Source organism: Cydia fagiglandana, chromosome 10 (genome assembly GCF_963556715.1).
Source record: "Cydia fagiglandana chromosome 10, ilCydFagi1.1, whole genome shotgun sequence".
Lineage (NCBI taxonomy): Eukaryota > Metazoa > Arthropoda > Insecta > Lepidoptera > Tortricidae > Cydia > Cydia fagiglandana.
In genome coordinates, this window is record NC_085941.1 from 5,897,381 (window position 1) to 5,925,000 (window position 27,620).

The 27,620-nt window shown below is 36.9% G+C and overlaps 3 protein-coding genes across 3 annotated transcripts; 1 reads left to right on the forward strand and 2 right to left on the reverse strand.

Moving 5' to 3' along the window:
* Positions 1 to 2,271: 2,271 nt before the first annotated feature.
* Positions 2,272 to 11,411, forward strand: LOC134668094 (serine/threonine-protein kinase PAK 3-like). The gene is made up of 2 exons (XM_063525577.1): positions 2,272 to 3,146; positions 10,039 to 11,411. The coding sequence occupies exons 1-2, from the start codon at positions 2,450 to 2,452 to the stop codon at positions 10,830 to 10,832; spliced, it is 1,491 nt and encodes a 496-aa protein (XP_063381647.1). The 5' UTR covers positions 2,272 to 2,449; the 3' UTR covers positions 10,833 to 11,411.
* A 3,601-nt stretch (positions 11,412 to 15,012) lies between these two features.
* On the reverse strand, positions 15,013 to 19,812 carry LOC134668409 (methionine synthase reductase). The gene is made up of 5 exons (XM_063525893.1): positions 19,624 to 19,812; positions 19,391 to 19,537; positions 18,827 to 19,057; positions 17,092 to 17,781; positions 15,013 to 15,289 (listed from the first exon to the last, which is right to left on the reverse strand). Exons 1-5 carry the CDS (start codon positions 19,744 to 19,746, stop codon positions 15,074 to 15,076), a joined length of 1,407 nt encoding a protein of 468 aa, XP_063381963.1. The 5' UTR covers positions 19,747 to 19,812; the 3' UTR covers positions 15,013 to 15,073.
* A 2,862-nt stretch (positions 19,813 to 22,674) lies between these two features.
* LOC134668410 (uncharacterized) lies at positions 22,675 to 26,984 on the reverse strand. Its single transcript, XM_063525894.1, has 11 exons — positions 26,864 to 26,984; positions 26,748 to 26,793; positions 26,511 to 26,545; positions 26,395 to 26,415; positions 25,978 to 26,136; positions 25,254 to 25,434; positions 24,348 to 24,454; positions 23,938 to 24,081; positions 23,466 to 23,624; positions 23,009 to 23,126; positions 22,675 to 22,843 (listed from the first exon to the last, which is right to left on the reverse strand). Exons 1-11 carry the CDS (start codon positions 26,909 to 26,911, stop codon positions 22,803 to 22,805), a joined length of 1,059 nt encoding a protein of 352 aa, XP_063381964.1. The 5' UTR covers positions 26,912 to 26,984; the 3' UTR covers positions 22,675 to 22,802.
* Between the last annotated feature and the right edge of the window lie 636 nt (positions 26,985 to 27,620).

The following is a 27,620-nucleotide window of genomic DNA, read 5'->3' on the forward strand; positions in this document are numbered from 1 at the left end:
ACCGCTATTGGACTAAAAACTAAAAGGGCAGTATTTCCCAGTCAGTAAGTAGGTATATATAACAGCACCAGTCATGGGACATTTAAGAGGAAATTTGGAGTATTTATGATATTTCCCGTATACATGTAAATGGTCTACCGCTTAGCGTGTTAAAAGATGAAAGTCCTATCCGTCTTTCATGTTTTAGGCGTGTTGTATGAAAGAAACAGCAATTAGTTTCCACATATTTAACAAATTAAAACTATGCTTTTTTTCTCCAGTCATGGACACCAAAGCTCCAGTAATGGGCCCCCGGTAATGGACGTGGATCCAGTAATGGGCCCCCTATAATGGACATTGCTCTATCAGTATAAAATATTGAAATGGGGAATAAGTTACGGCAAAAAAATCAATTTTTGGTATAAGCTTTTATCGCTGAATGTATTTTTCTTTCCACAGCCAATTATTATTGTATTAGATCCATCGAGACAATTCTAATATACCCAAACACAATTAGTTAGGGTTTATTGCGATAAAGTTCCCATGGCCACCTCCTGTCTCCATCATCAGATTAGGGCCCCCCCACATCTGGCGTCTTTCGAGCGTCGGCGTCTACAATTCTATGGCCAACGTCGACGCAACGTCGACGCAGCGTCGACGCAACTGCGCAGCGACATCATTTTCCATAGCGCTGGACCGACGCCGACAGACGCCGACGCTCGAAAGACGCCAGATGTGGGGGGGCCCTTAGGTCCATGTTATCATAATATTGCATTACCATCCGATTTGCATACTTAATTACGTACTTACACAAAATTTCAACTGAATCGGAAATCGAAAAGTGGCTCAAATTCAGCTACCAAGATTGGACCCACACTAACTAACAGGGCAAGTTAAATAAAAGTTTGGAAAAACGATATTAATTTATCCGAAGTCCGAGAATACCTCCTGATTGACATATTTCGTAACTACATTTTACTTCTGTATTGTTTAAACATGAAATTATGGCATGGCAAGCATCATTCTGTCAATTGTCCCATCATAGGAGGTACGCAGTTTTACAGCTCCTATAATGGGATTGGGCCAAATACCACTATTTTTTTACATCTGTGGAGTCACAACATAGTGTGTTGTATACCTTATCTCATGGTAAATGCAATTAACAAAACACATTCTAGTTTTCATCAAGTATTAATTAATTGAAATTTAATAAATTAACTCACCTCTCTTAGCGAAGTTGTTAAGAATTCGTAGTGGTATTTTTTTTCAGTGACACGACAACTTTTGGGTTGACGCCAATTTCTTAAAAAGCAACCAAATTTAATGAAACTTCAAACTGAAACAGCTCTATGACTCTTATTTATGATAATATACAGCCAGTGTTTATAAACTACTTTTAAATACTTATTTTAGAGGAATTATGTTTTTTTGTCCCATTACTGGTTCCACGTCCATTATAGGGTATAATACTAGTATATAAGTACTTAAATAAAGTTCGCGGTTAACTATTTCAAGTAGTTAATCTGTACGTCTCGCACAGATGTTGTTAGAGCTAAATTAAGCTTATCACTGGCCATTGACCCTTCTGGTCCGCAGATCGGGCCGCGGTGTAGGCGGCTGAATATCGGCTAATCTGCGCCGAGCCAATTACGAATTAAATATTTGAAGATAGGCTATTTGTCCCTTGTGACTATGTGTAAGCTTTTATAACAAGTGAAGGTGTGAATTAAACGCACTCTATGATCCAATTTACTAACTTCCTTTTTAAGGTATGTAGTTTCCTTTTAGAACTTCTGAAAACTAAATGCTAAACCAGAATTTTAAAGAAAAAATTAGAATCTTATTCTGGATTTTTAGCATACGAATTCTATTTGAACTGTTTATCAATCATTGTATTTCCGTACAGGATGTATCAGGTACAGTGTATCTATTTGTAATGTTTGTTTACAATGAACAAACAAATATCTCTCGACAGATTCAAATACTTTTTTCGCGCACAGTGGTCACCATCGATTGGATGAATCATCTTCAGATTCCGGTTTTTATCTGCACAACAGAATGCCAACACTGCGGAATGAAAACGTTCCTTTACTAGTACTGAACGCTAACAACTTGCAACGCAACAAATCAAAATAAAAGCTTGTTTAATACATAATGCTTAAATAAATTTTATATAGTATATAAATTAACAAAATTATTGTATTTACGTAGTGTCAGACCTTTTAGTTAGCAGTTGTAACATGGCGATACGGCTTTAGTCGTTTATACTTTCTGCGCGAAACAAGACGCTGTCCAGTTGTCCATTTGACAGATACGTGATAAGTACCATTCGTGATTGCAAGCCACTCCTTTGGTTGATAAATTAAGTTATTTCTTTAATGTATCATGCGAGGAATTTAGATTTAAGTGTACAGTGACGTTATATTGAAATGGTCTAGTGATTTATAAGTGTTAAAAAGACTGAAACAAGATGACGGGGCGCTCGAGGACAGGAGTGTTCGGGAAGCTGTTCGCTAAGAACAAGCCCACAAAAGAGGAACGAGCTACGGAAATTGGTATGCCCACAAATGTTAAACAACACATACATGTGAGTAAGAATTCAGAGACGGGAATGCTGGAAGGGCTCCCGACGTCGTGGCAGCGCCTGCTAAATACACAGATCACTCCCGCGGAGCAACATGAAAACCCAGACGCGGCCGCCGCCGCGGTCAAGTTCCACATATACACCATCAAAAAAGAAAAAGCGCCCAACGAGCCCTTCAAACCGTTCGTGACGGAGCAAGCCATCACAGAAGAGGATTTAGAAATAGAAAAGTTATTAGATAAGAAAAATGCTCACCAAAGTCAAGATTCTGATCTGTCTTTCGGGCAGAGCAGCGAGGAGGAAGTGCAAAGCGAGTCCTATGGTATCCGGCAAACCATGCCTGCGGCACCCACCAAGCATAGCATGAAGAAGAAAGATGCCATGATGGACCTCACAGCTGTAGTTGAAGACCTCACACTCATCGGGCATGAGGCAGAAGAGAGTCCTATATTAAGGAAGAAAGAGCTTGTAAATGCAACTCTAACTGATGAGGAAATATATGAGGAATTGAAGAGAATTTGTAATAAAGATGATCCCTACATGAGGTTCGAAAGGGTCAAAGACCTTGGTGCTGGGGCCTCAGGTAAATATTTTTTGTTTTTGTTACTTGATTTTCATTAGTTTAGTAGCCACTTGGGTGCTGTTTTATACCAAATTTTGTTTCCTTTTTCATATTTTTTCTAAACCAACAAAGAAATTATGTTTGCCTGCTCTCTGAACCTGTTATAATATGGATATTTATTTTTTTTACCCAATGTGTTTGTATATACCAGGGGTCACCAATTATTTCTTCAGGGGTCGGTTTCTACTTGAGTTTATTAAATAAGTAAAAAATTAATATAGGTAGGCGGTCCAGATTCGGACCACAATCTGCCATTTGGTGACTCTTGAACTATACCATGATTCAATTGAGAAAAAGTATAAACAAACAAAAGAAAATTTACTTTTATCAGTTTATTGTGCTTAATTACGCACATTTTACTATTCCACTTTTTATTGATTGATATTATAGTTAGAATTAACTTGAACAGCTAAGCGGGCTTAACCAAAAATGTCATTTGGATTTAATCCTGGTTTATGTTGGTTTCAATAATATACTTCAACTTCTTGAAATTTATTTTGGGTTAAGCAGAGAGAAGTAATGGCACCTTAAAAGAAAATATTACCAAATATTAATAATCGATAATCAGGGATCGGAAATTCGGATGCTTTTATACCTAAATTTAGCTAATTCCCGGAAAAAGCTCAGCAAGTATGGAGTCGGCTTCTTAAAAATATTATTTTAATTATTTAAGTTCCGGGATTCCGGGGTCATATAAAATATCACGAAATAGTGATAACTGTCAAAATATTTAGTTTGACTATTTTCAGCGATTTTGTTAACATACCTACACGTTGGTAAACAGTTTTAACTACAAACTGGGAGTAACAAAAAAAAATTACCGCATACCACATATTTTGTAAAAAGAAACAGCTGAAATATGTTATTTAAATACATATTTTAATTCGTATGTGTATATGTATCCTAATTGCCGGTATTCCAGGAAATCCCGGTAAATTTATTAGCAAAATTAAATTGAGTCCGCCTCCATACTACTCAACAACAACGCAGTGTAGGTACTGAGGCCGAAGTTTAGGTATAAAAGCATCCGAATTTCCGATCCCTGTCGATAATCTTCCATGGGACACAGCTATAATGGATAGTCTTATAATATTATCAAAGAGAATCATCTTTTGATTATTTTTATTTATTTATGAAGCATAACATATAGTAGTTTTTCATCTTTAAAGAACACAACAAACTGTCTGCGTTCTTTGCAACATGGTTATTAACTAAATGTATTTTGACTAATTTATCAAATTATAAAATCTCCTTTCCTTCAAACTGTCTAGTTTGACACTGGTAAAATTATTATTTTAATGTGTATCTATTTAATGTTTATTTCCTTAATTCCCAATAAATTTTAATGTTAATCATTTAAATTAGACCAAACTTTACCTAATGGCCAATAATAAATGTTAATGAGGAATGTTTTAAGGTTGTTAGCGGTACTGTTACTTCTCTTATGCAACTACTGTCATCATTACTTGCAATAGCTTAGCAGGTAGAGATAAAGACGTACAGAGATTACACAACTAAATAACAGGTTTATAATTATATGAAATGACGATTTTAAACACCTATGATATGAATAATTTATACCCACATCTTAACACCTGAACCTAAAGTAAAAAATGTAGTTGTAAATATTTGGGAATGAAAATATCCTAGACCCTTTTATAGGCCAGAGGTCGGCTCGCGAGCTACATGCGGCTCTTTGTAGATACGATTGTGGCTCTTCAAGATGACTAACAAACAGCAACCTAATCCTAAGAGGTTTCCATATGTTCTATTTATTGGACGACATCGCAGAATAAATAATAGTTCTAAGTACAGAAGACTCACTCTCTAACAAAACGCGTCTTTCACTATCAGCACAGATATGGCCGCTAGGTGGCGACAGCGCCACGCGCGGCTTATGGCAAACCCCAAAATTGGGGCGGAACGGATGTACTTTTAGCTACCTGTAGCAAAGCGACGAAATCGCGGAGTGAGACACGCCTGACGACATGTAGATATTCAATGAGAATATCTTTTCCCTGACGCCAGTGTCACTGCAGTGACGTCCAGTGACGTCAGAAGAATGCACACACAATGCGTGCATATGTAGAATAAAATGGGAATTATCCCTTTATCACTACACCTTATAAAACAAAGTCCCCCGCTGCGTCTGTCTGTTTGTATTGTTCCCGATGAACTCAAAAAATACTAAACGGATTTTCATTTGGTTATCACCTATCAATAGAGTATAAGCTCAATTTCTCGCCAGCCAGTAAAAAACATTGCTAACATTGTAATTGCTTTGCAAAAGATTGAAACTTTCTCATTGACCAACCTATGTGACAGCCAGCCTTGTAAGTGCATAAGTGTAGGCTGTGCAATCTCAAGCAATAAATTCATTTAAATCTGTCCAAGAAATTGCCTTGCGCCAACCAGACTGGAAAGATCTTCAATTGACACTTATCTAATCTAGTTCACCTGACGGATTACTCACTGTGGCGCTCTATTGCCACTGTTATTATGAGTACTGTGACATTGAAAACATTAGGTACATTACATTCCTATCTATACACATGGAGTGGAGCATTTTTTTTTTGATAACGTGTTGTGTGCTTTGTCCCTCTTTAAGCGATCTGCTTAAACGAAGCGTTTATAAATACGAGTCATAACACTCATAGCATATGTGGGTCAATGACCAGTAACAGCTAATTGTACAGTCGCCATCAGATATATCGGAGCGGCCAAGGTGTTCACAATATCTGAACACGCACTCTAACGCCTTGACAATAGAGGCGTGCTCAGATATTTGTGAACACCTTGACCGCTCCAATATATCTGATGGCGACTGTACAATCGCCTGTGCTCGCGGTGTTTCAGTTAAGAAAATTTTGCCTTAATCCTTACTACCCGGTACCCGCTACCTGCAAGCCGTTCAAACGAGTATTGCCCTAAGGCACAGATTATATAATAGTTCTTACGAACAGATACTTATCTCTCAAAGAAAACGCAAATACCTACCGTTTTGATACCTACACAAAAATACAATGGAGTGACCTTCAGCGCGCCGCTCCCCGCACCGCGCGCACCGGCACAACGCTAGGGTTGCTGACGCTTAGAAATTATAAATAAATACCTACTTAAACAGCGGAGTGAAGTAAAAGGAAAGCTGAATCTTAAATTATACCTAATATTCCGTTTATGCGTTAGTGTTTGCGAAATACTCATTTTAAAAGGTCATATGTCCCGGCAGTAGAGTCTGTGCGGAAAGAGAAGAGTCGTGGCAGAAACGGGAACTAACATTTTAAATTTTATATGGCAATCAAACCTTTGACACCTGTCTTGTAAAAAGTAAACAAACTTCTGTCAATGTATATTTTTATGGCTACAAATATAATGAGGACCAAAAAATACTTTTGTACCCTAAATAAAAAAATCATGCTTACCAAAAAAAATTACTGAACACCAAAAAAATAAGGCCTAAAATTACAAATGTACCACCATTTTAATTACGACTGCACTTCAAATTGTATTCGAATACCAAATATATTGAATGATTACCAAAAATCATTAATGATCACCAAATCTTGAAGACCAAATAATTGCGATATTTTCACCTAAATAAACCACTATGATACCAAAAAATTTATACATATTACCAAATAAAGTAAAATGATGCCAAAATTACTAGCCAACGCTCAACCCCCGTACCCCGCACCGCATAACTTAGGTAGGCATACTGAAATGCTACTAGAAAAGTATGTTAGGTTAGGTTTGTACTGCTATCAGTTAAGTGGGCTAGGTTAAAACTGCGACCCTTACAGAAACGAATTGCTACTAGAAAAGTGGGTTAGGTTAGGTTTGAACTGCGACCCTTACAGAAAAGAAATGCTACTAGAAAAGTGGGTTAGGTTAGGTTTGAACTGCGACCCTTACAGAAACGAAATGCTACTAGAAAAGTGGGTTAGGTTAGGTTTGAACTGCGACCCTTACAGAAAAGAAATACTACTAGAAAAGTGGGTTAGGTTAGGTGTGAACTGCGACCCTTACAGAAACAAAATGCTACTAGAAAAGTGGGTTAGGTTAGGTTTGAACTGTGACCCTTACAGAAACGAAATGCTACTAGAAAAGTGGGTTAGGTTAGGTTTGAACTGCGAACCTTACAGAAACGAAATGTTACTAGAAAAGTGGGTTAGGTTAGGTTTGAACTGCGAACCTTACAGAAACGAAATGTTACTAGAAAAGTGGGTTAGGTTAGGTTTGAACTGCAACCCATACAGAAACGAAATGCTACTAGAAAATTTTGCTTTGCTTTAATAGGATAGCAAGATTTAAAAATTTGGTTATAATTTTACATTAAAATGGAGTTCTAATTTTGGTGGTCATTTACTATTCTTGGGTTAACAATGATTATTTTGGTGTCATTTTATTTAATAGGATAGCACGATGTAAAAATTTGGTTATCAATTGACATTAAATTGGGGTTTGAAATTAGGTAATTATTTACAATTTTTGGGTTAATAATGATTAATTTGGTGTCATTTCCTTTAATAGGATAGTAAAATGTATTAAAATTGGTAATCATTTCACATTAAAATGGTGTTATAATTTTGGTGATCATTCATTATTTTAGGGTGGTAAAGTAGATTTTTTTGGTATTAAATTTTATTAAATCTGGTGATCAGTTAAATAGCAGCCTATTTTTATAAACAAAAACCGCAAGTTTTATGTATAAAATATTTTCAAAACACGATAAAACCGTACATAAAACCACAAGGAAAATTATATTTAACATTGTTCGGTTTTGTCAGCGGGAAGAAAACGGCTAAAAGCCGACTATCGACTTACAAAAAATCGCGGTACGTGTTTCCGCTATTCGCGGGTATTGATGTTGTATTTAATATTAAATAATTACCTATTTAATAAGCCCCCTAAGTAACTTGTCTCCGGTACATAATCGGTAAGTATATTCATTCAAAATATATTAATTTTCATAAATATGCAGGTCATTCATGATCTTTAAAATAACTGACAAATAGTCTTGATACTTGCCATTTTATGCATATTTATATGTAATTTCTTTTTCAGGATTGTGTAAAAGTACCTACGGTATCTCGAATAAAAGACCGCTAAGTAGGTGATATGCAAGAATTCGTAATCTACGTGCCGGATTCAAGCACATCCAGTTCAGATGAAGATGATGATGATTCTATGAGTGTCCCTGGTTGTTTTGAAGCTAGCTCAAACATAAGTGACATTGAATATTTTAATTCAGACTTCGATTACAAAGAATAAAACTTTTTCTAATAAAATATTTCTTTATTTGTAAGTTCGTTTACTAGGTTCTGAATAAAACTTTTTCTAATAAAATATTTCTTTATTTGTAGGTTCTGTTAGTTACGAAATTATATTTCATATTTAGCAGTGACTTTTCGGCGAAGTAAAATATCGTGAGATGAGAGAACCGGCCATATCCCAATAAGGCCTACCTACTTATGCACTATTTTTATTCATATTCATTATTATTAATAATGTACACATACATTACAAGTCAAGTTTACAATGGGTGAAATATATCCCAGATAAAATTACAGTTCTATTGCCCAATTTCTACCCGATCTACCCGGTTTTAATAACTGTTGGACTGCACAGATTAGGCAGTACATAAATGAGACTCGTATCTTGTTTGGTACTAAAATTACAGTTGTATTGGGCAGATTCTTAACTAGTTTTAGCAGTTTTGTCAATCGCAGTCACTTTTTAGTATCTGAGATATAAAAACAAGTGTGTTTTAAAAAGAAAACTAGTGCCTGCGCTAAATCAGAGGGTTGAGTTGACGAGCCGACACCACCACCAGGCTCCGTTTAGTAAGCCGTGGTAAAAAACCGGAACAAAAGGGATTCAAGTATCATGACCTTTAGTGTCGTACTATAATCACGTGACCAGTGTTGTCAGCATAGCAAAAACCATAAAATAGCACTGGCGCGCCCTCAAACCCCACGACTCTTCTCTTTCCGCACAGACTCTAACCGCAGTGTTTACGCCGTTTTATAAACCGCGCAATGATCCTAGCAAGAATTAGTTTCAAAACTTCGTGTAATTTAAAACCAGATAGAGATGAATGTTACACAATAAAGAAAAATAGTAGAGAACCCATGAATACAGGTAATTAATTATAAGTTAACCAGAGCATAAAAGAGTAGGTACTTTCCGGCGTAAAGTTAACTTACTGCCGTTAAAATAAACATTTACCAAAATAAATTAAAAATTTGCTACCTATTTCAAATAGATAGATATCTAACTATACATTTGTCGTAATAAACATTACATGTTTAAATAAGAAATTCAATAGTAGCTTGTAAATATCATAAAAATTGACAGTGCGGCGCGCGGTAACGTGCGTGCGTGAGCGCGTGTGGCAACCAACTGGCTTGCTTTTCTACCGTGAACGGTAACAGATTCGTAGGTATATATCCGAGCTCGCGCGGAGAGTTCCATAGGCCTGCCTAAGGGTAGATTAGAAGTATTAGAACACCGCGAGAGCAGGCAGTTGTGCCTACTCGTACATGGCACTCTTTAATAATGGAACTGAGTATTTATTTAACCTTTAATTGCACAATACAAGAAATGGCGGATTTAAGGCCTTAATGCATTCTCTACCAGTTAATCATTGAGTCAATCAGAAGAAAGTTTTGCCTACAACTTAGCGTAGTAATTTGCAAAAATACAGTCACGGGCGTAAACACACACTTCCTCATCGGAATGGCTACAAATGTTTACTACAAAAATGTACTTTCAATGTGACTTTACGCATCTTCCCCAATCGGAATCGGTAGAGAAGATGTGGTTACTTAAAACTATTTTTCATCTTCAACAGGTGTGGTGTTTGTGGCGATTGACAGTAAGGACAAGTCGCGGGTCGCGATCAAAGACATCGACCTCACGAAGCAGTCCAGAAAAGATCTCATCCTCAACGAAATCAACGTGCTCAAAGGTTTCAACCACAAAAACTTGGTCAATTTCCTCGACGCGTTCCTCAGCTACGACCATCTATGGGTCGCTATGGAACTCCTCGATGGCGGCTCGCTCACAGATGTAGTGACAGAGGTCGTGATGAAGGAGGGACAGATTGCCGCGGTCTGCCGCGAGACCCTCCAAGCTATAGCCTTCCTACACTCCAAGGGCACAATTCATAGAGACATCAAATCTGACAACGTACTCTTAGGCATGGACGGAAGCGTCAAAGTCACAGATTTCGGCTTCTGCGCAAATATAGTCGGTGACGAGAAACGACAAACCATGGTAGGTACACCTTACTGGATGGCGCCTGAGGTAGTCACGAGAAAACAGTACGGGAAGAAAGTGGACGTGTGGTCGCTTGGGATCATGGCTATCGAGATGATAGAAGGCGAGCCCCCCTACATGAAAGAAACTCCGCTAAGAGCGCTATACTTGATAGCTGCTGTGGGCCGGCCGAAGATACCGAGGTGGGAGAATTTGTCGGCGAACTTCCAGGACTTTTTAGACAAGTGCCTTCAAGTAGATGTGGACCTTAGAGCGACAGCTGAGGAGTTGCTAGAGCATCCTTTCCTGCGCTGCGCTATGGAGCTACGAACGCTGACGCCGCTTATAAAAGCCGCGCAGAAAATCCTGCACAAGAACTTCGAATGAACCCCGAAACTTCCATTCCCTATTTTGTATCGATACAGTTTTGTAGCAATTTTTTAGAATTTGTACAATGAGGTGCCAAGGGTATTTTTCGATTGGCGTATGACTGAAAAGGTTCGCTATGATTGTAAAGGCTTTGCACTATTGTGCGCGATGACAATACGTCTATATAGTATACGCCAGTATCTTTAAGTATACGCGTGTTCACGCTCTAGACGTTAAGAACAGTTGATGAATAGGCGTAGAATCACAAGATTATTTATTTTGACAATACTACGGCTCGTTTTAGCTTTTGTCTTATCGTCACGTTGGTGCAGATAAGTTATCGCCTCCGATATAGATATGTAACATCACTAACGTACCTAGAGTGATGCTTCCCGTTTGATATTAAGTGAACTTTAAAATTATATATGTACAACAAAAATGCCATAATGGATTTACAATTATTATTTAGATTTGGGTTATAAAATTTAGTTTAAGGAGATAACGTTTTGTAATTTGATTAGATACTTAAAAAATACGACATCTGTCCAACGATAGCATTTTCTTACAAATTTAATGGAATTGGTGCGAAGTTTTTATTTATTTACCAAAAATGTACATAAATATTGAATGTAGCTAGTCTTAAAACATATATTGTAAGCTCTGTATGCTTTGATTTCTATATTTTTCTACAAGACTCGATCGTTTTATCATACATGATAATATCGGCATTTTATCACATTCCTGACTTTTCTAAAAAACAGACTGGATTCTAATAATAACTAACCTAAAAATAATATATCGAGACTGCAATATCGGTAGACTGAAATATATAATATATTGCTACTCCATTTTTATAATACGAATGATGCCAAGAAATACGTTTTGATATCCTCGATTTAAGTTTGAATAATTTTTGGCGCACAAGTAGGCATACATACCTACCTAATAGGAATAATGCCAGATCAGATTTATAATTCGTTTTTTTTAACATTAGAAAGAAGTTGCAAGAAGGTAAGCGATCTTGGCATGTCTTTTAATTGAAAAACGCTTTTTAAAAATCAAAAACTATTAATTATGAAAGCAGAAGAACATAAATGATCGTATTAGATTCATAATTGTTACATATTTGCCGTAACTTATTTTTAAAATGTGTTTTACAATTAAAAGACACATTAAAATTGTTTACCTGATTTCTAATGCTAAAAAAAACGAACTATAACTTTTTGAACGCCAAACGACGCATCCACTCGCCGTGCCACTGACGCCACGGGAGTAAAATTTAGTTTTGAGAATAAATAATGCCAACCTAAAAGTGGGGTGTTTTTCAGTGCATATTCATCAAAAAACGATCGACGTCAAATGCCGTGTTTGGCGTCCTCGTCACGATTTTGCGTTGACGTCAATTGCCGTCTGTGGCGTTCAAAAGGTTAAACTTGTGATTACCAATCAGCACCATTGTGCGTAATAGCTCTGCTACTGGAACGTGTAATGTTTAATTACTCTTATGTGTCCTAATGTAAGCTAAATCGAAATGCATTATCCTATAAGGAAAAATACAATGACGTAATCTAGAGACGTAACACAAAACAGTTTGATTTATAATAACACAGGTCGCGACATACCGAAAGAATTACACATGCACATTTTATGAGAATTTTAATTATAGTTTATGGATATCTAGTACATCATCTATCCTGTTGGAGGAGATGCTACATTGCTACAGTCCAACAGTAAATGGTAATAGGAACAGTCAACTGTAAAAATATGAGTACACCCAAATCATCTCAAAAATATGTCCCATAACTCTTATGTCAGTGAATTAAGAACTATGGGACATATTTTTGAGTAAGTTGTCTACACCCATATTTTTACAGTTGACTGAACAAAACAAACTGAAATGCAGGATTTCCCTTTATGAATCATTTGGTGTATCGAAAATATCGAAATATCGATTCAAACAAGTTTTACCTTTTAAGCTAGAAGGTTGAAAAGTTGAAATTGTCATAACAGTTCTCATAACTTGTTTTAGTTTTAAATAGTAATCCTAAACCGAGACATTAGAAATTATAAATTCTTGTCATTTTATTTTATGCACTGTAGTGCCCTCACTAACAAGTGTTATTTGAAAATGGACCATATAACAACGGATTAAAGTACATGAATGTACAATACAGTTACCTATCATTAAGTCTTATCGCTAAGGGCATTCTTCCGACAGTTGAACTGAGATTTTTATGAACTACCTACGTCATGCCATAGGGCAGACGAATGTAATTTTAGTATTTTTTATCAGTATCATATTGTATTAGTTTGAAAGTTAAAAGTTTTTGGTAACATAACTTATGTTCTATCGCCGACCTAAACTTGTATTTTCTAGGTATAAGTATGTCTTGCTATTAAGAGAAATTATATTTTAATATTTCTGCAATATTATTTGCGAAAAGGACGCGAAAGCGTATACAGCGCTCAAATTTAATCGTCCTTTTGTACGTGTTACAGTTTATGTCTAATAGCAAGATTTAATAAACTGCTTCCTTTTTGACCGAGCTGAATAATGGGATCCACAGACTTCACCGATATATGCACGTGGTTTGTGATACATTGAAGTCTACTCACGCGAAAGGAATTCTATCTATCGATCAAATACCGCAAGGAACATGACATGCGACATGGGATTCTTCAAGAAGCGGGTATTTTGGATTCTCAAGGGTCGGCAACGCTTAAGTGGCTCCTGTGATGTTGCTTATGTCCATGGGGGACGATGACTGCTTCCCACCAGGCGTCTCGTTTGCTATTATTATAAAAAAAAGAAATCATAACTACCATAAGTCGCATGCGATATCGGTGAAGTTTGTAGAGGCCTACCTACGTTTAAGAGGTGCATTAAGATCGATCAAGAAGTTTATAAGTGTAAAGGCTTTATTTGTGTATCGTGGCCTATGCGGCCTGCCGTGAGTGCCTGCTTCACATAATGGCTCCTCTACACGATGGGCCAACGCCGGCCACTCCATGAGATAGCAATATCACTTGCTCCCTCTAACGCAGCGGTCGGCAACCTTTTAGCAGCCAAGGGCCACATAACAGTTAAAGAAGTGGACACGGGCCGCACTTTATTAATATTTATGACTTTATCAGACATTGTCATTTGTCAATATTACATACAAAATAGCCAGGGAGGGCTCGCGGGCCGCAAGTGAGAGGTTCGCGGGCCGCTGGTTGCCGACCGCTGCTCTAACGCATAAATGCGTCCCTTGGAGTGGCCAGCGTTGGCCCATCGTGTAGAGGAGCCATATAAGGCGTGCTGTTGTACCAAGGTGATAGGAAAGCCACTGTATAAATAAGATTTTTTTTTAAATATAAGTTATGGTTCTTAATGTTATGTAAAGCGAATCATATGTTATGTGTAATTACTTAATAAAACACGTGTTCACAGTTTAGCTGAAATATTTAAGTAAGTCGTGATTTAGCATCGATACCGATCCTACCAAAAAAGGAACCAATATTATATATCTGTGAACTGTAGGTATGAAGAAATCCTTATAATTGCCTTGGTGTAGCAACAACCATTTAGGCTAAGAGAAGAAATGGTGTTTTCATAATTATTATAGTTCACCAGTTCTCGCACAGCCAACATATATGACAGTCTATCATACGTAGACTATAGTTAGGTATCGCAGTTAGTTAGGACCTAGCTGTAGCCGCACAACGAATTTGTTTCGGAGCTAGATGCTATGCAATTAGTTTTATACACCAATGACACTTTTGAAGCATTTTATTATATGCCTATTAAATTATTTTTGTAAAATTTATCACGTCGTTTCTTTTTTTCAACCTGTACGAATCTATTGACATAAATATGTAGGTGCATTTACCTTAACGTTTCGAAACGCTCATGGTCTCGATCCATTTACCTACATTCGATTTTTTTTTACCGACATTTAAGGCCTGTGCACACCGGCTGCGTGTGCGTGACGTGCACGTGTGCGTGCGGCGTTGTAGTATACAGATCTTTATGAGAGACGACACACCGCTTGCGTGACGTGTGCGTGTGCGGCTCCAACATTTTAGCGCACGCACACGCGCACGTCACGCACACGCAAGCCGGTGTGGCTCGGCCATTATTTTTGATTTCATTCCATCAAATAGATGACTTGGAGAAATGGGTAAGACCTCGTCTGATCAAAATGAAATTCATACCTATTAAATAAATATGTAATTTAAATAAATTACTTTCTGTACAATAAATATCAGATATTGCACTAACTCCACAGATCAACCACATATCGTTTATCTTTTTCCATCTGAGATATACACTGCTTAGCTTCATCTTGAGTTTTACCACTGTATTCAACTAAATAGCTAGTTACACACTCTTTGACTTGAGCAACCATAGTTTTCGCTTCTCCGCACACAAACACAGATGCTCCTTGCTCTATTAATCTTGCTACGTCTTTGCCATTCTCATTTAAAGCATCCTGCGAAAGAAAATTATCAATTAGAGGTGTAGATAAAATTCTAATTTAGATCCTAGTCTTATTTAGCAACCTCATATTACTAAAGAATCGTCAAATATCCACGATCGAGTGACGGGCCGAACCCAAGTTGCCACGTTGTGAGAGAAAATGTATAATAATTAATTTACTTTAGGAACACAAGTTTTTACTTGCAAACTTGTGTTTATTATTATTAATAGACCATAATAAAACCATTACACTATAATTAAAATAAAATACATTTAATAATATTAATTAAAATATGAAAATAAAGAAATCTAATTTACAATCAAAGACAATGAAAAAGAGTAAAATTTCTACAGAATTTCTCTGGAAAAGGTACCCATTTTCATTGCTCTGTGTAGTACAATGTAGAGGTTTTATTAAACATCTGTTATGTCTCATTGGCTTTACAATGGCTTTAGATCGAGACTAGAGCCATCAAGATTACAATGAGCGGGTCTTGGGCTGAGTCTGGGCGCGCACTGATTGTGGAATGCTTTACGTATGCCTTTTCTAATCATCGGTTGCTTTCAGTTATGCTTTTAAATACACATAAGTAATAAAGCCTGTAAATCTCCATAGAAAGTAGTGTTCCAATGTAGTTGGCGCTAGTAAAGATATAAGGCGTAGAAACAAAGCCTACTACATCTACTTAACTGAACTTGATTTGCAGATGACCTAGTGTTGATAGCGGAGTCATGTACGCAACTACATCACATGACGGAATCCCTACACATAGAGAGTATCAAAGTAGGACTAGAAATGAACCTAAGTAAGACAAAGGCAATGACAAATAGCTGGAAAAGACCACTAAGTATAAATGGAAACACGCTGGAATATGTAGAAAAATATACCTACCTAGGAAAGAACATTAGCTTCAATAAAGACAATAATGAAACGGAAATAGAAAGGCGAATACAACAAACATGGAACAAGTACTGGAGCCTAAAAGGTATATTTAAAAGCAACATGCCAATAGCCATTAAAACTAAAGTCCTAAACTCAAGTGTCTTGCCATGTATGACATACGGAAGCCAAACTTGGAAATTCACGGCAAAAGCTCAAAGAAAAATCATTACATGTCAACGGGCGCTAGAAAGAAGCATGCTCAATATAAGAAAAATAGATAAAATAAGACACTCAAAAATAAGAGAAAAAACAGGAGCAACAGATGCCTTGAGCTATGCAAAAAGACTAAAATGGAAGTGGGCAGGCCATACAGCAAGGCTTACAGATAAGAGATGGACATTAATAGTCACCAAATGGAGAGGTCCACTTGGCAAAAGAGGCCGGGGCAGACCACAAATGCGTTGGGAGGAAGACTTAAAAAGAACGGCCGGCACAGACTGGATGGCGACAGCACAAGACAGGGACAAATGGGCAGCAATGGAGGAGGCCTTTACCCACTAGGGATTCATTAGTAATAAGTTAATAACACATATTATAAGTCATAGTTTTATTTTCAATTTTTTATGTAAACACGTTACAATGAATAAAGGGCTTTTTTATTTTTATTTTATAGGGCATTACGCCTTAAAGAGACAGCCTTATGTCTCTCTAACTGGCGCCATCTATTATCTGTTTGCTAACAGTCCATTCCTAAATCAAGAATGTCTTTAGTCTACAAATGGTTAATTCACTGTGTTGATATAAGAAATTAAGAACAGCAGTGATTAATCAGTACATAGTAGGCACACAATTAGATGGAGATAAACAATCTATATTACTTAGTAGACTCTATGTAAGAAAAAATACAAAATATAGCACATAATTTCCCTTACCTGAACATATCTGGCCTCCTCACTTTGTATCCTAGAGAATGCTGTTACAAGTTTTGTCAAAGTCAAGTTATCTTCACACTGTTCCAATTCTTCTTGATATAAATAATCTAAATTGGGATCTCTACACCCAAAGAACAACCACACCTCTCCCATTTTACTATTCCCCGGTTTCATTAACTCTCTCTCTTCTAAGAAACCTATAAATGGTGCTATACCAGTGCCAGTAGCTATAAGTAGTAGGGGAGTTTCAATATCACATGGCAAAGAAAATTCTGCCATATTCTTCCTTACATACATAGGGACCCTGTTTAGACTGTCATTTGTTATACTTAGATTTTCCATTCTATTTTCAAATGTATCATTTATAATTTGCGATTCCAACCAGCCAGTTGTCAGTCCCTTTCTGTTGTTTAGTTCCATAACTGAAAAGCAAATTGTCAGTGTATTTGAATCTTTCACTCCACTGTTCACTATGGAGTATGGTCGTGGTAGTAACCTGGGCAAGTTAGCCAGTAGTATATGGACGGGTGGGCGACATGTTTTGAAAATTGTAAATATGTCTAAGATGCATATGCCTCTGTTCAATATATGTTTTGTGTATGCCGCTGCACCTTCCTTGCTGCATAGATACTCTAGAGTTTTTCTTTCAGTGTCACATTTGGTGTGCTTTGATATAGCCAGAAGAAAAAGCTGGAAAAAATAACATCAAACTTAATCATTGAAATAATTGGAACGTTAATCTTACAATGAGATCTTATGATGAGAGGACACTCTCTGAAACTGACACGGACGCAGAGTACTAGCAACCCCAGACGACACTTCCTGTCTAACCGCGTAGTGAAAGTGTGGAACAGTTTACCCGAGCCAGTGATCAGTGCACCTTCGATAAACTCTTTTAAAAACAAACTCGATGAACACTTTCGTAGACTACAAAACACAAGTGGACATTGATGTGCACGTATCAGCTTTAAGCTGCCTGTGCATTTACATATAATAATAATAATAATGGGATTGGCAACTGTCAAAGGTTTGCATAGATAGGGCTATCATAGCTTGCCCCTTTTTCTATGAAATTTGGCTTTATTTTAATAAGGGGTTTTGATACGCAGTAGATACTGTAGAATAATGATGTCGTAGTGAAGTATTACCTAAACCTCTACATCAAATTTAAATATATTTTGCACATCAACCTGGCCTCGTCTTATAGTGGTGATGCCAGGACTATGTTGCAACCACCTATGTTGGTAGATTTAATAAATGTCATCTCAAGCCTCAGCGCCTCATTGCGGACACATTCCATCAACACATAATGAACATTTCATAACTTCTATTTTATTGCACTCTTAGCAATTTGGTGAAGCCGCTAGTTTCATCAGGTGCTTAACTGACAGATTTGGCTTACTTCCAGGCTGGCATACAGGGCATAAAAATCCATTAAAAAAAAATTACTCATTTCTAGGGATATACAGGGCAACCTATGCTGGTGCCATCTGCTAAATACTTCGACCGCCAACCCCATTCATTGGGATTTATTACTGGGTACTCAACATTTATTGTAGTGATCTCAAAACATTGAATTCTTGATTGAAGTCACAAAATGATGAATCTGATGTGAGAATGAATGAAGCCAATGTACAGATGTACGGACACAGAAACATACAATGTGTCTTGCCATTTCAGTCAGTCTCAGTACAAATGTTTACATGTTTCCCAGGAGATAAATAACTTTAATTACCTTTTTCAAGACTCCCCTCAGATCCAAACAATGTGTAAGTACATGTCTCAATGTGGCTCGCACGGGTACATGTGCAGGCACCTTAGTCTTTGAGCCGCTGTCCACAGTAAGGTTGTACAACTGATCACCCTGTGATATGCCCAGATGATCTAGGATAGCGTTCACATCGTCTGGACTATTTCGAGGAAGGATGCCTATGGTGTCACCAGCTTTGAACTCAAAATTACTCTCCTGAAATATTAATGTTTCATAGTCATACACAGAATAACTACTATGAAATCTTTATAACCGGATGTGTGGGCACACATCAAAACTTGCCTACACAAATGCAATTTTGACTTGTCAAAATTAAGATTAAGTAAACAAATAGAGAACAAGAGAATGGACGGAGATTAAAATAAATGCAAAAAAACGTTACAAAGTTTTTATCCCTCAGAAAATGTTTTGTAGAGGTGCACCAACAATAGGTTGTGGTTAACCCTGAATAGGATACAAGTATTGGGCCCAAACTCACTTTATACTGTATGTAAGAATCAGGTTATGTAAACTATAAATAAAACTTACCTTTACATCAAACGTGACTTCGTACACCGTCTTGCAGTCGGCGTTAACTGAGGTTAAGCGACGAGAACTCAATATTTGAGCTTCATATACTTCTGAACGCGCAAAGGGTAAGACAGGTGGCGCATCCTTATAGACAGGCTCGGTAACCTTAAAACACCAATTTCATATAATAACTCATTCAAAATGCAGTTCAAAAATCACATGTGAATCATTGAAATATTTCACTAACTTACATCACAGGTTTCAATCTCCAAATACTCCAGTTTTAAGCTAGAATCTTTATATGCGGGTATAGTAATAATTTCAGCTTTCAATGCTTCATCGAACATGTCTTGATAATGATATGTGACCACCATTTTAACGATATTTAAACAAAATTTACAAGTGATGCGATTTTGATTCACGCGACGCGAACGCCATCGCCATGACACCATTTGAAATGACAATGACAGACAAGTGCACGTGTGTGTCAAAGTGTCAAACCAAGGGCCCAACGTTTTCTGTTCTCTTTCAAGGCGCAGCAACTAGTATCATTTCTCTCTCCTCGCTCATTAAAAATGCCGTTTGTCAAAAAAGGACAACCATACTGTTGACAAGGTGGACTTCAAATCAAGTGTTGCCTTTCTTGATGCGCCCAGTCTGTATATGTGTGCGTAAAAGCGTATATGTGTGCTCTTTTAGGGATGTAAAAAGTCGATTTTAATCATGTTATATATCGATAAACGCTACACAGCGGAACGAAATAGCGATTAATTGAAGCTTCAATATCTTCGTTAAACATAAACATAATTGAAATGCTAATGGATAATGAATATACTATAATACCGGGTGTGGCCTGTAACACGAGCAAATAATTAAAACATAGATTGTACTCCTCAAACGGTGACACTTTAGTTCAACAACTTCTAAAAATTATGACGTATTTAGACTCCCTATTTTTCATACAAAATAAATATTATCTTCAATGGACGCCATTGCCATGCCATATCATTGTGATTGACGTTGCTTGTCACGCCTTAAACATAACAAAATTCGCAATACATTGCGTCTTAGAATAAACTTTAAAGTGTATTAAAAATGAAACCAGGGCCCAGTTTTATAAAATTACAAGTTACAGGTTACAAGAGTACAGGCTACAGGCACCTGTAATGCACTGTGAACGGCTACAGGTGTTTTATAAATACACATAAATTATTACAGTTGTAAAGAACCACGGTCAATCTCGATTACATGTGAAATCTACAGGTGTGAAGGACATCACTATTTAAAAAAAAACGTCTGTCATAGATACTCGGTGCTCTACTAAATGATGTGTTTTTGCTTGCTGTAAAATATTAATTACTGGAAAAATGGCCAGAAATGAAGGAAAAATCGAGTGGGAGAGCGGCGATCCATGCCAAGGATATACTTTTTGGGCCGTTTTCAGATTCAGATTAAGTTAGATTTCATGAAATATTTACCTAATAAGAAAATAACATGTAAATAAGTACTCTTTCACATTTTTACATGTATCGTTTCGGTAGCGGCTCAAAGATAAATACGCTGTGTATCGAAAATTATGAATAGTACACTTTACCATAATGTGAATGCACTATAATACTTAAATAAAGAGACGAATGCTAATAAATCAACGACAAAATATATCGGGAATAATCCCTTTCCATTTCCAAGTAGATAAAATAAAACGAATCGTCAATAAAATCAGTATCAAACATATTGTCACTTTATTTCCTATTTACTATATATTACAGATACATTAACAAAAACTAATAAGGTCAGTGCATGGAAAAGTATGCATGCCCTGGCACAATCGTTGGCGTTGGTGCTTAACAATAAAGAGTAAAGTTTAAAATCTCTCAGAAAACGAGTCTACAAGTAACTGCTGTTGTGCTGTTACAGGACTCAAGACGTATGTAAGTTTTTGTTACAAGTGTACCAATCTACACTTGTAATTTACAATATTTTTATAAAACGCTTGTTCGATTATGAGTTTAAAACTATAAAACTCCCGTATTTTCATCTATGGTTGAGCTACAGGCACTTGTACCTGTAACTTGTAAAATTGTAACACAGTACTTTTATAAAACGCAAATTGTAAAAAACGGAGCAAGTGTTGCCAGTAAACGCCTGTAAACTTGTAACTTGTAACTTTATAAAACTGGGCCCTGAAGTTATTTTTAAAAGTCGCTGAACAAATGTTGGTCAGTATGAGGAGTACAGCCTACAGTTAAATTTTTTGCTCACATTACAGGCCACACCCGGTATAATAATATAATTCAATTATTGCGGAACACCTATTTTAGGAGGTAATTATGTATTTTAATTAAATATCTGAACTTTCCCTTGGTTCCCTGCTGGGGCGTGACTATAAAATTGTGATCTGATAACCACAATAAAGAATAAAAGCGTTTTTGGTCATTTTAGGTATCGTTAAGCCTTTGAAGTAAAATTAAAATTGCAAGAAATGTCGATAGTTTATCGATATGACTTTATCGACATGGCTACAGCAACGTGGGCCACATTGTTAATCGTACACTAAACAAAAGTGGCAACAGTGACAGCTCGCTGAGACACCGTCTTTATATATTATTAAGTCTATGTGTCAAACAAGGAATCGTGTTAATGAACAGCCAAATAATGCACTACCAGTAATGTTACAAAAAAAATGGACGGGCGGACAGACTGACAAACGTGATCAAAGTTCCATTTTCGCATCTAGAGTGTAAAGCAATTTTGTTCACGTTAGCTGGTACCAGGACTTCTTTTTAAATGTTGATTTTTAAAGAAAAATATTTAATATCATTCATTTGGATTAGATTTAAACAACGATTTAAATAATTTTACGTTTTAGACTCACTTGTTTTAAGTAACATGTCGCGCGAGTGACTTAAAACAAGTGAGTCTAAACCGTAAAATGATTGAATGTTAGTATGTCTCACAACAGTTTAAATTGGATTCGATTTGTAATGTTTTACGGAGAATATCTGCCTCGGGTTCCTCGTGTGGCGAAAACTTTGTATTTCACGCCCGTAAATATTGGAATCGATGAATAAACAACAACTTTGCTCCCTTGTGTAGCAAATAACTATTAAATGTAATTTAATACCGATATAATATATATTTACGGTGTGGCCAATGTAATCAAAGTGAAGGATTCTATTATGGCTGTGCTTGATCTTAATTATAACATAGAATCCTGAGCGTAGTGAGGGATTCAAGTGTTAATGCTTAGGACGAAAACATTTTTGATTGACAAAAAGTTCTTTTTATAACTTTATGTGTCAATATATTTAGTATAGGCTATTAAACAATAAACAAGATGAGAGCTGAGAGTTATACAAGGTAAATAAAGTAAAAAGAAACATTACGACGTAAATTTAATTCAAGAAATAGTACACTTCTATGCTTCGTTTTACTTCTTCTTTTTCTTTTCGTTATCATTTGCGTCGTCAACTGCAACAATTAAGTTATAGGGTTATAAAATCTAAAGAAACTTAAACATAGACTAGTATGTATGTACAGTAAGCAGCAGAGTGCAGAGATAACTGACCCCCGTGCTTGTTTTCAGGGGGGTCGATTATCTCTGTAGCTTACTGTACACTGTCATCATTTTCTTACTTGAAATCTCATGTCCCTTATCTTCTGTATAGCCCTCCACACAGAAATCACATGGAGTAGTATCACACGGGTTCTCAGTAGTTGTGGGGAATTGCGGTGTCAGTTCATCTGGAGGAGCCTGAAAAAAGAAGGATTATAATATATATTTCTATATCCTTTAGACTTATTAGGATAGGGCATTAAATTGATCTAACCGAGAGTTTTAAATTAGCCTCTCTGTTAGGTAGTCAATTTGTTAACCGCATAGAACTACGTCTTAACCGCTCAACTTTCAACAAAACCTAACAAATTTCTAAAAACTCTAACCTAGCCAGAAGTTTTTTGATATTCCATAGCTACCTAAAATTAGAATAAAACTAGGTGTGCGATAAAATCTCTGGTTACGTCATATCGTCTGAAGAGTTAAATAACAGTGTGAATTCAATTAATACGAGGATCTTAGATTGTATATGCAAACCTCAAGTCGGTACAGATAAGAAATCTTGCAGGGGTCCCATGTGCTGCAGAATGTTGCGTTCCGTATCAGGTCTTTGCGAGGTTCGTCGCCAAAGTAATCGAAGCTGATGACTACGTTGTTATCGATCGCGCATAATTTCAGGAAGTCATCCATCGATATCTGAATACAATTGAAAAAATAATCAAAATACCTCGTTTCGTGCTGTTAAAGCTCAGCACTACTCCAGGGCGGTTGCTCTTAAAGTTTTACAACCAAGCATATTGCATATTTGCCAAGCGCATGTGTCAAGGTCTTTTCTATCTCTATTAATACAATCCCGCATACATTAGTGCTCCGTACACTTCGGTCTTTCAAACCGTTTTTGTACCAGGGTTTCAATATGCATTGCCAAGATCGAATTGTCATTTCAGTTTATAGGCCCTCTATATTTGTATAATCACCTTATATTAGATTACCTATCTCAAAAGTATACCTTAGTTTTATTTCCACAGTCCAGCGTCCCATTCTTGAAGTAGTTGTTATCCCTCTCTCCACTGCCGAGACAGAACATCCAGCCTTCGTTGAAAGAATATTCAATGGGAGCCACTTCAGCTTCGATACAGGGGTCGACATCTATCTGTAATTGTTTACTTACTATTATAACCTTTCTAATATCCTTACCCACAGCAAAGACCCAAGAAATATCCCAAGAACGTTCTTACTCAAAATATACGGAAGTTTCGTATCGGATATATGAATGAAACATCTTTTATCATTGATAATATCTCTCGTTTTACCAATTCTAAAAATAATATCGTGGAATCCCGTGTGAAATATTAATTTAAAACTCTCTTCGAAGAGATCTGCACGGTTTTGTCACTATTTTAGAAAAACCTTTGTTACCTTTACAGACTCCTTGCCAAATGTGCATTTTCGATCATGCATATTCGCCTGCGTTCGGTACGCGTCCTGATCAGGCTCCGAACCAGGGGGACATTCATAGTAATTACCTTGAACAACATTTCAAATAAACAGATTTATGATTGAGAATGATGAACCAATTTTTTAACAAGCAGATACGTCTGTGAGCGATAGTACTTACAAAATCAATCGTCATTCTTTTAATATAAAAATTTTGAGAATGTTGAATTCCCAACAAATTGATTAAACCTATCAATCAAGTAGATTACGGGTTGTGCACAAATCACGCGAGGTGTTTTCGACTACTTTTTGACCCGCCCCTCCCCCTTGGTGATACTTGGTGAGGTTTTTGGCAACCCGCCCTCCCTCCCATAACCTCACGTGTATTTTTTTGAAATTTTTTCATTCGACCTAATTTTAAGATAATAAAATTGTATTGTACAGTCACCTGCAATAATATGTTGATCTTCCAAGGCCGCAGAAATATTTGACAAGCTCTTATGGCTCTACAAATAAGATCGTCTCAGATATTTTTGCGGCCTTCGTTGTGTAACATATTATTGCAGGTGACTGTACATAGAAAATCTTGTTTATTTTTATATTTTCGTTAAATAGACTCGCTATTTTGAAGTGCAGAGTGAAGATCTATGTTTAAAGAAACCGAAAAAAAGTATCTACTTATGTGGTAGGTTTTTTTTCTTAGTTTCGATCACTGTAGAAAAATACACGTGAGGTTTCCTTTATACAAACGTGATCTATCGTGATTTTTTCGTGACCCCCCCCCCCCATCGGACCTCGCGTAATTTGTGCACAAGCCCTTACCACATACTTGGTGTAGTAAGTTTTGAAGGCATATCAGAATTAACTGTTGAGAAACAATTTAGGTACCGTTTTGTATAATATAGACGGTTCTGTGCGAGGCGCTGACGACAGTGCGAATGGTGAGCCCATTGCCACCACTCTTGATGTTTTCCATTAGAACCTCCTGCGCCGCGCGCTGCTCACGTGACCACTTCGCCGCCTCCTCCGCCAGGATCTGCCGGCTCACTTTACCCGGACCTTGGGTAGACTGTAAGAAAGCAAATAGCTAAATAGCATTCAAAACTTTTTTTTAAATACCAAAGTACCAATGGTAGTGACCTAAATGTGAAGAAGCACAGTACCTACTTAAGGCGGCACGTTGCAACCCTATGAGGTACAACTACAAACATTACGGCCCAAAGTATCTGAAAGTGTCTGGATTCAACGAGCATTAATAATGAACTTAAAGGGCCATCACAATAGATCACTGCTGGGTCGACATTGCACTCAAAAACACATAACACCCCAATATTCATAATAAAATAAAAGTGAAGGAAGCGAAAGAGGTAAGCCGTCCTCAAAACGACGTGCGACTGACCGCCCCACAAGGTTGGGCGCGACCCGATGCAGCCTCCACAGCCGGAAGGCGGAAGAGGCCACTCGCACCCCCTGTAAAAGGGTGTCGAAGGATAACACATCCGAAGGAGGTATGTCAGGATCGTAGCAAGTGGAAATCCGTAGTCTCTGCCTACCCCTCCGGGAAATAGGCGTGATTGTATGTATGTAAAATAATTGTGTGAAAGTGTGTTACCTGTGGTGGGTTCTCCATGATGACATGAGGCCGACCAAGCGTATGCTGCCATATTAGCTGTGCCGCCACCTTGAACTTGGCGCTATGGTGTAATGGCTGGATCTGAAGGATGCCGTACCACGCCAGCTCGCGGTACACGCTATCGGGCAGGTACCCAGTCTGCAATTATTGGAAATTACAATATTTTTGACAATAAGATCCATTCGGCTCCTTCCAACTTTCAATAGAATGAATACCTTTAGTTGGGGTCAAACCAATTTGTCAGTCAATGAGAGCCAGGAAAACTATACTCATCCTTTTCTTTTGGGTGCTAGTACTAGTGTAAGACTAAAGATAGTATGATTCTCTCTGTCTATGATTGAAATAAGACAGCCCTTTGACAAACTTATTATGTTAAAAATTTGTATTCTTACTTACAGGCATGAAATCCATGTGCCACTGAAATTACAGAAAATAATATAAGAAAAATTACTTGAGGCATGTGTACTAACAACATGAAAACCCGTGAGATTAAAAACCAATTTTTATTTTACCTCCTCCTCGGCTTGCTCCGTAGTTGGGATAAAAACTGAAAATAATTATTCTTATTTACAATATGACATTGTGTAGCTACTTGGATATGATACTGTTGATATATGAATTTAGTCCCTATAATGACCACCTCTTATGATCAAATTTAAAGCTATGAGATTGAGATTCCGAAAAAAAATGTCTGGAGGGTTTTAAAAAAAAACCACTTAGCCAACCAGTAAGGATTCAAGACAACATACCATCATCTTCGCCACTCTGTTGATTACTTTGCTTGGCTATTAGGATCTAAAACAATGGAAGACTTATTTAATTGCTATAGTTAACAATTTAAATCATCTTGATTTATTTTGTATACCTGGAGAATTAAAATTAGAAACCATTTTCGTTTAAAATACTGAAACATTCTTGCCGTTAACACTAGCACCTAACACTATGCACATGAAGGAAATCCTTGATTTTTTTATTTTGCACTAATAGCGTTATCGCATCGTTAAAATGGAGTAACAATATAGCAATCAAATTAATTGAAGAAATTGGTACCTAACCAAAGGGAGAATTGTTTTCATAAATCTCGATACGGAAAACTTCACATGGAGCACCGTGACGGTAGAAAGGCAGCGGCAGCGGAGCTACCGCTAAAATCAAAATTCAAGAGACGTTTTTTCAATTGAAAGTCTTTGCTTACGGTGGCGTTGTTGATCGGGTCGCCACTTTCCCGAATGAAGGTTGAGGGAGGCGATGGCTGAGATACGCGTCATACTCGTGAACGGGTGCTGTTTGTGGAGACTGGTCTGTTAAGCTAACACGAGCTATTATACTTAGTAACTTTTATTAATTAATTACAGTGAGACGCCTCATTCTGTTCTCGTATGTTTCTTTTCTTTTAATGAATGTATTAATTATACAGGATATTGACTCTTGGAGACCCTATACATCTCTAAGGATAACTTGATAAACTATATAATCTTATAGTTCTGACACCTAGAGACATTTACACCTCTAAATATTATAGATTTTTTGTGTGTGTTTTTTTATCTGTATTTTGTATGTAATTCGACATTAAGAGACCATATACATCTCTTAGTAATTGTAATACGTTAGATTGAATTGTT

What these genes read in the sequence shown, in the direction of transcription:
- LOC134668094 (XM_063525577.1), top strand. Translation starts at nt 2,450, where the DNA reads ATGACGGGGCGCTCGAGGACAGGAGTGTTCGGGAAGCTGTTCGCTAAG. An exon ending in CCTTGGTGCTGGGGCCTCAG is followed by an intron (nt 3,147 to 10,038) that starts GTAAATATTTTT and finishes CATCTTCAACAG; the next exon opens with GTGTGGTGTTTGTGGCGATT.
- LOC134668409 (XM_063525893.1), bottom strand. Translation starts at nt 19,746, where the DNA reads ATGGTGGTCACATATCATTATCAAGACATGTTCGATGAAGCATTGAAA. An exon ending in TGAGGGGAGTCTTGAAAAAG is followed by an intron (nt 17,782 to 18,826) that starts GTAATTAAAGTT and finishes TATTTTTTCCAG; the next exon opens with CTTTTTCTTCTGGCTATATC. An exon ending in AGGAGGCCAGATATGTTCAG is followed by an intron (nt 15,290 to 17,091) that starts GTAAGGGAAATT and finishes TTTCTTTCGCAG; the next exon opens with GATGCTTTAAATGAGAATGG.
- LOC134668410 (XM_063525894.1), bottom strand. Translation starts at nt 26,911, where the DNA reads ATGTTTCAGTATTTTAAACGAAAATGGTTTCTAATTTTAATTCTCCAG. An exon ending in CTTATCTGTACCGACTTGAG is followed by an intron (nt 23,127 to 23,465) that starts GTTTGCATATAC and finishes TTCTTTTTTCAG; the next exon opens with GCTCCTCCAGATGAACTGAC. An exon ending in TAAGGGACATGAGATTTCAA is followed by an intron (nt 22,844 to 23,008) that starts GTAAGAAAATGA and finishes TAATTGTTGCAG; the next exon opens with TTGACGACGCAAATGATAAC.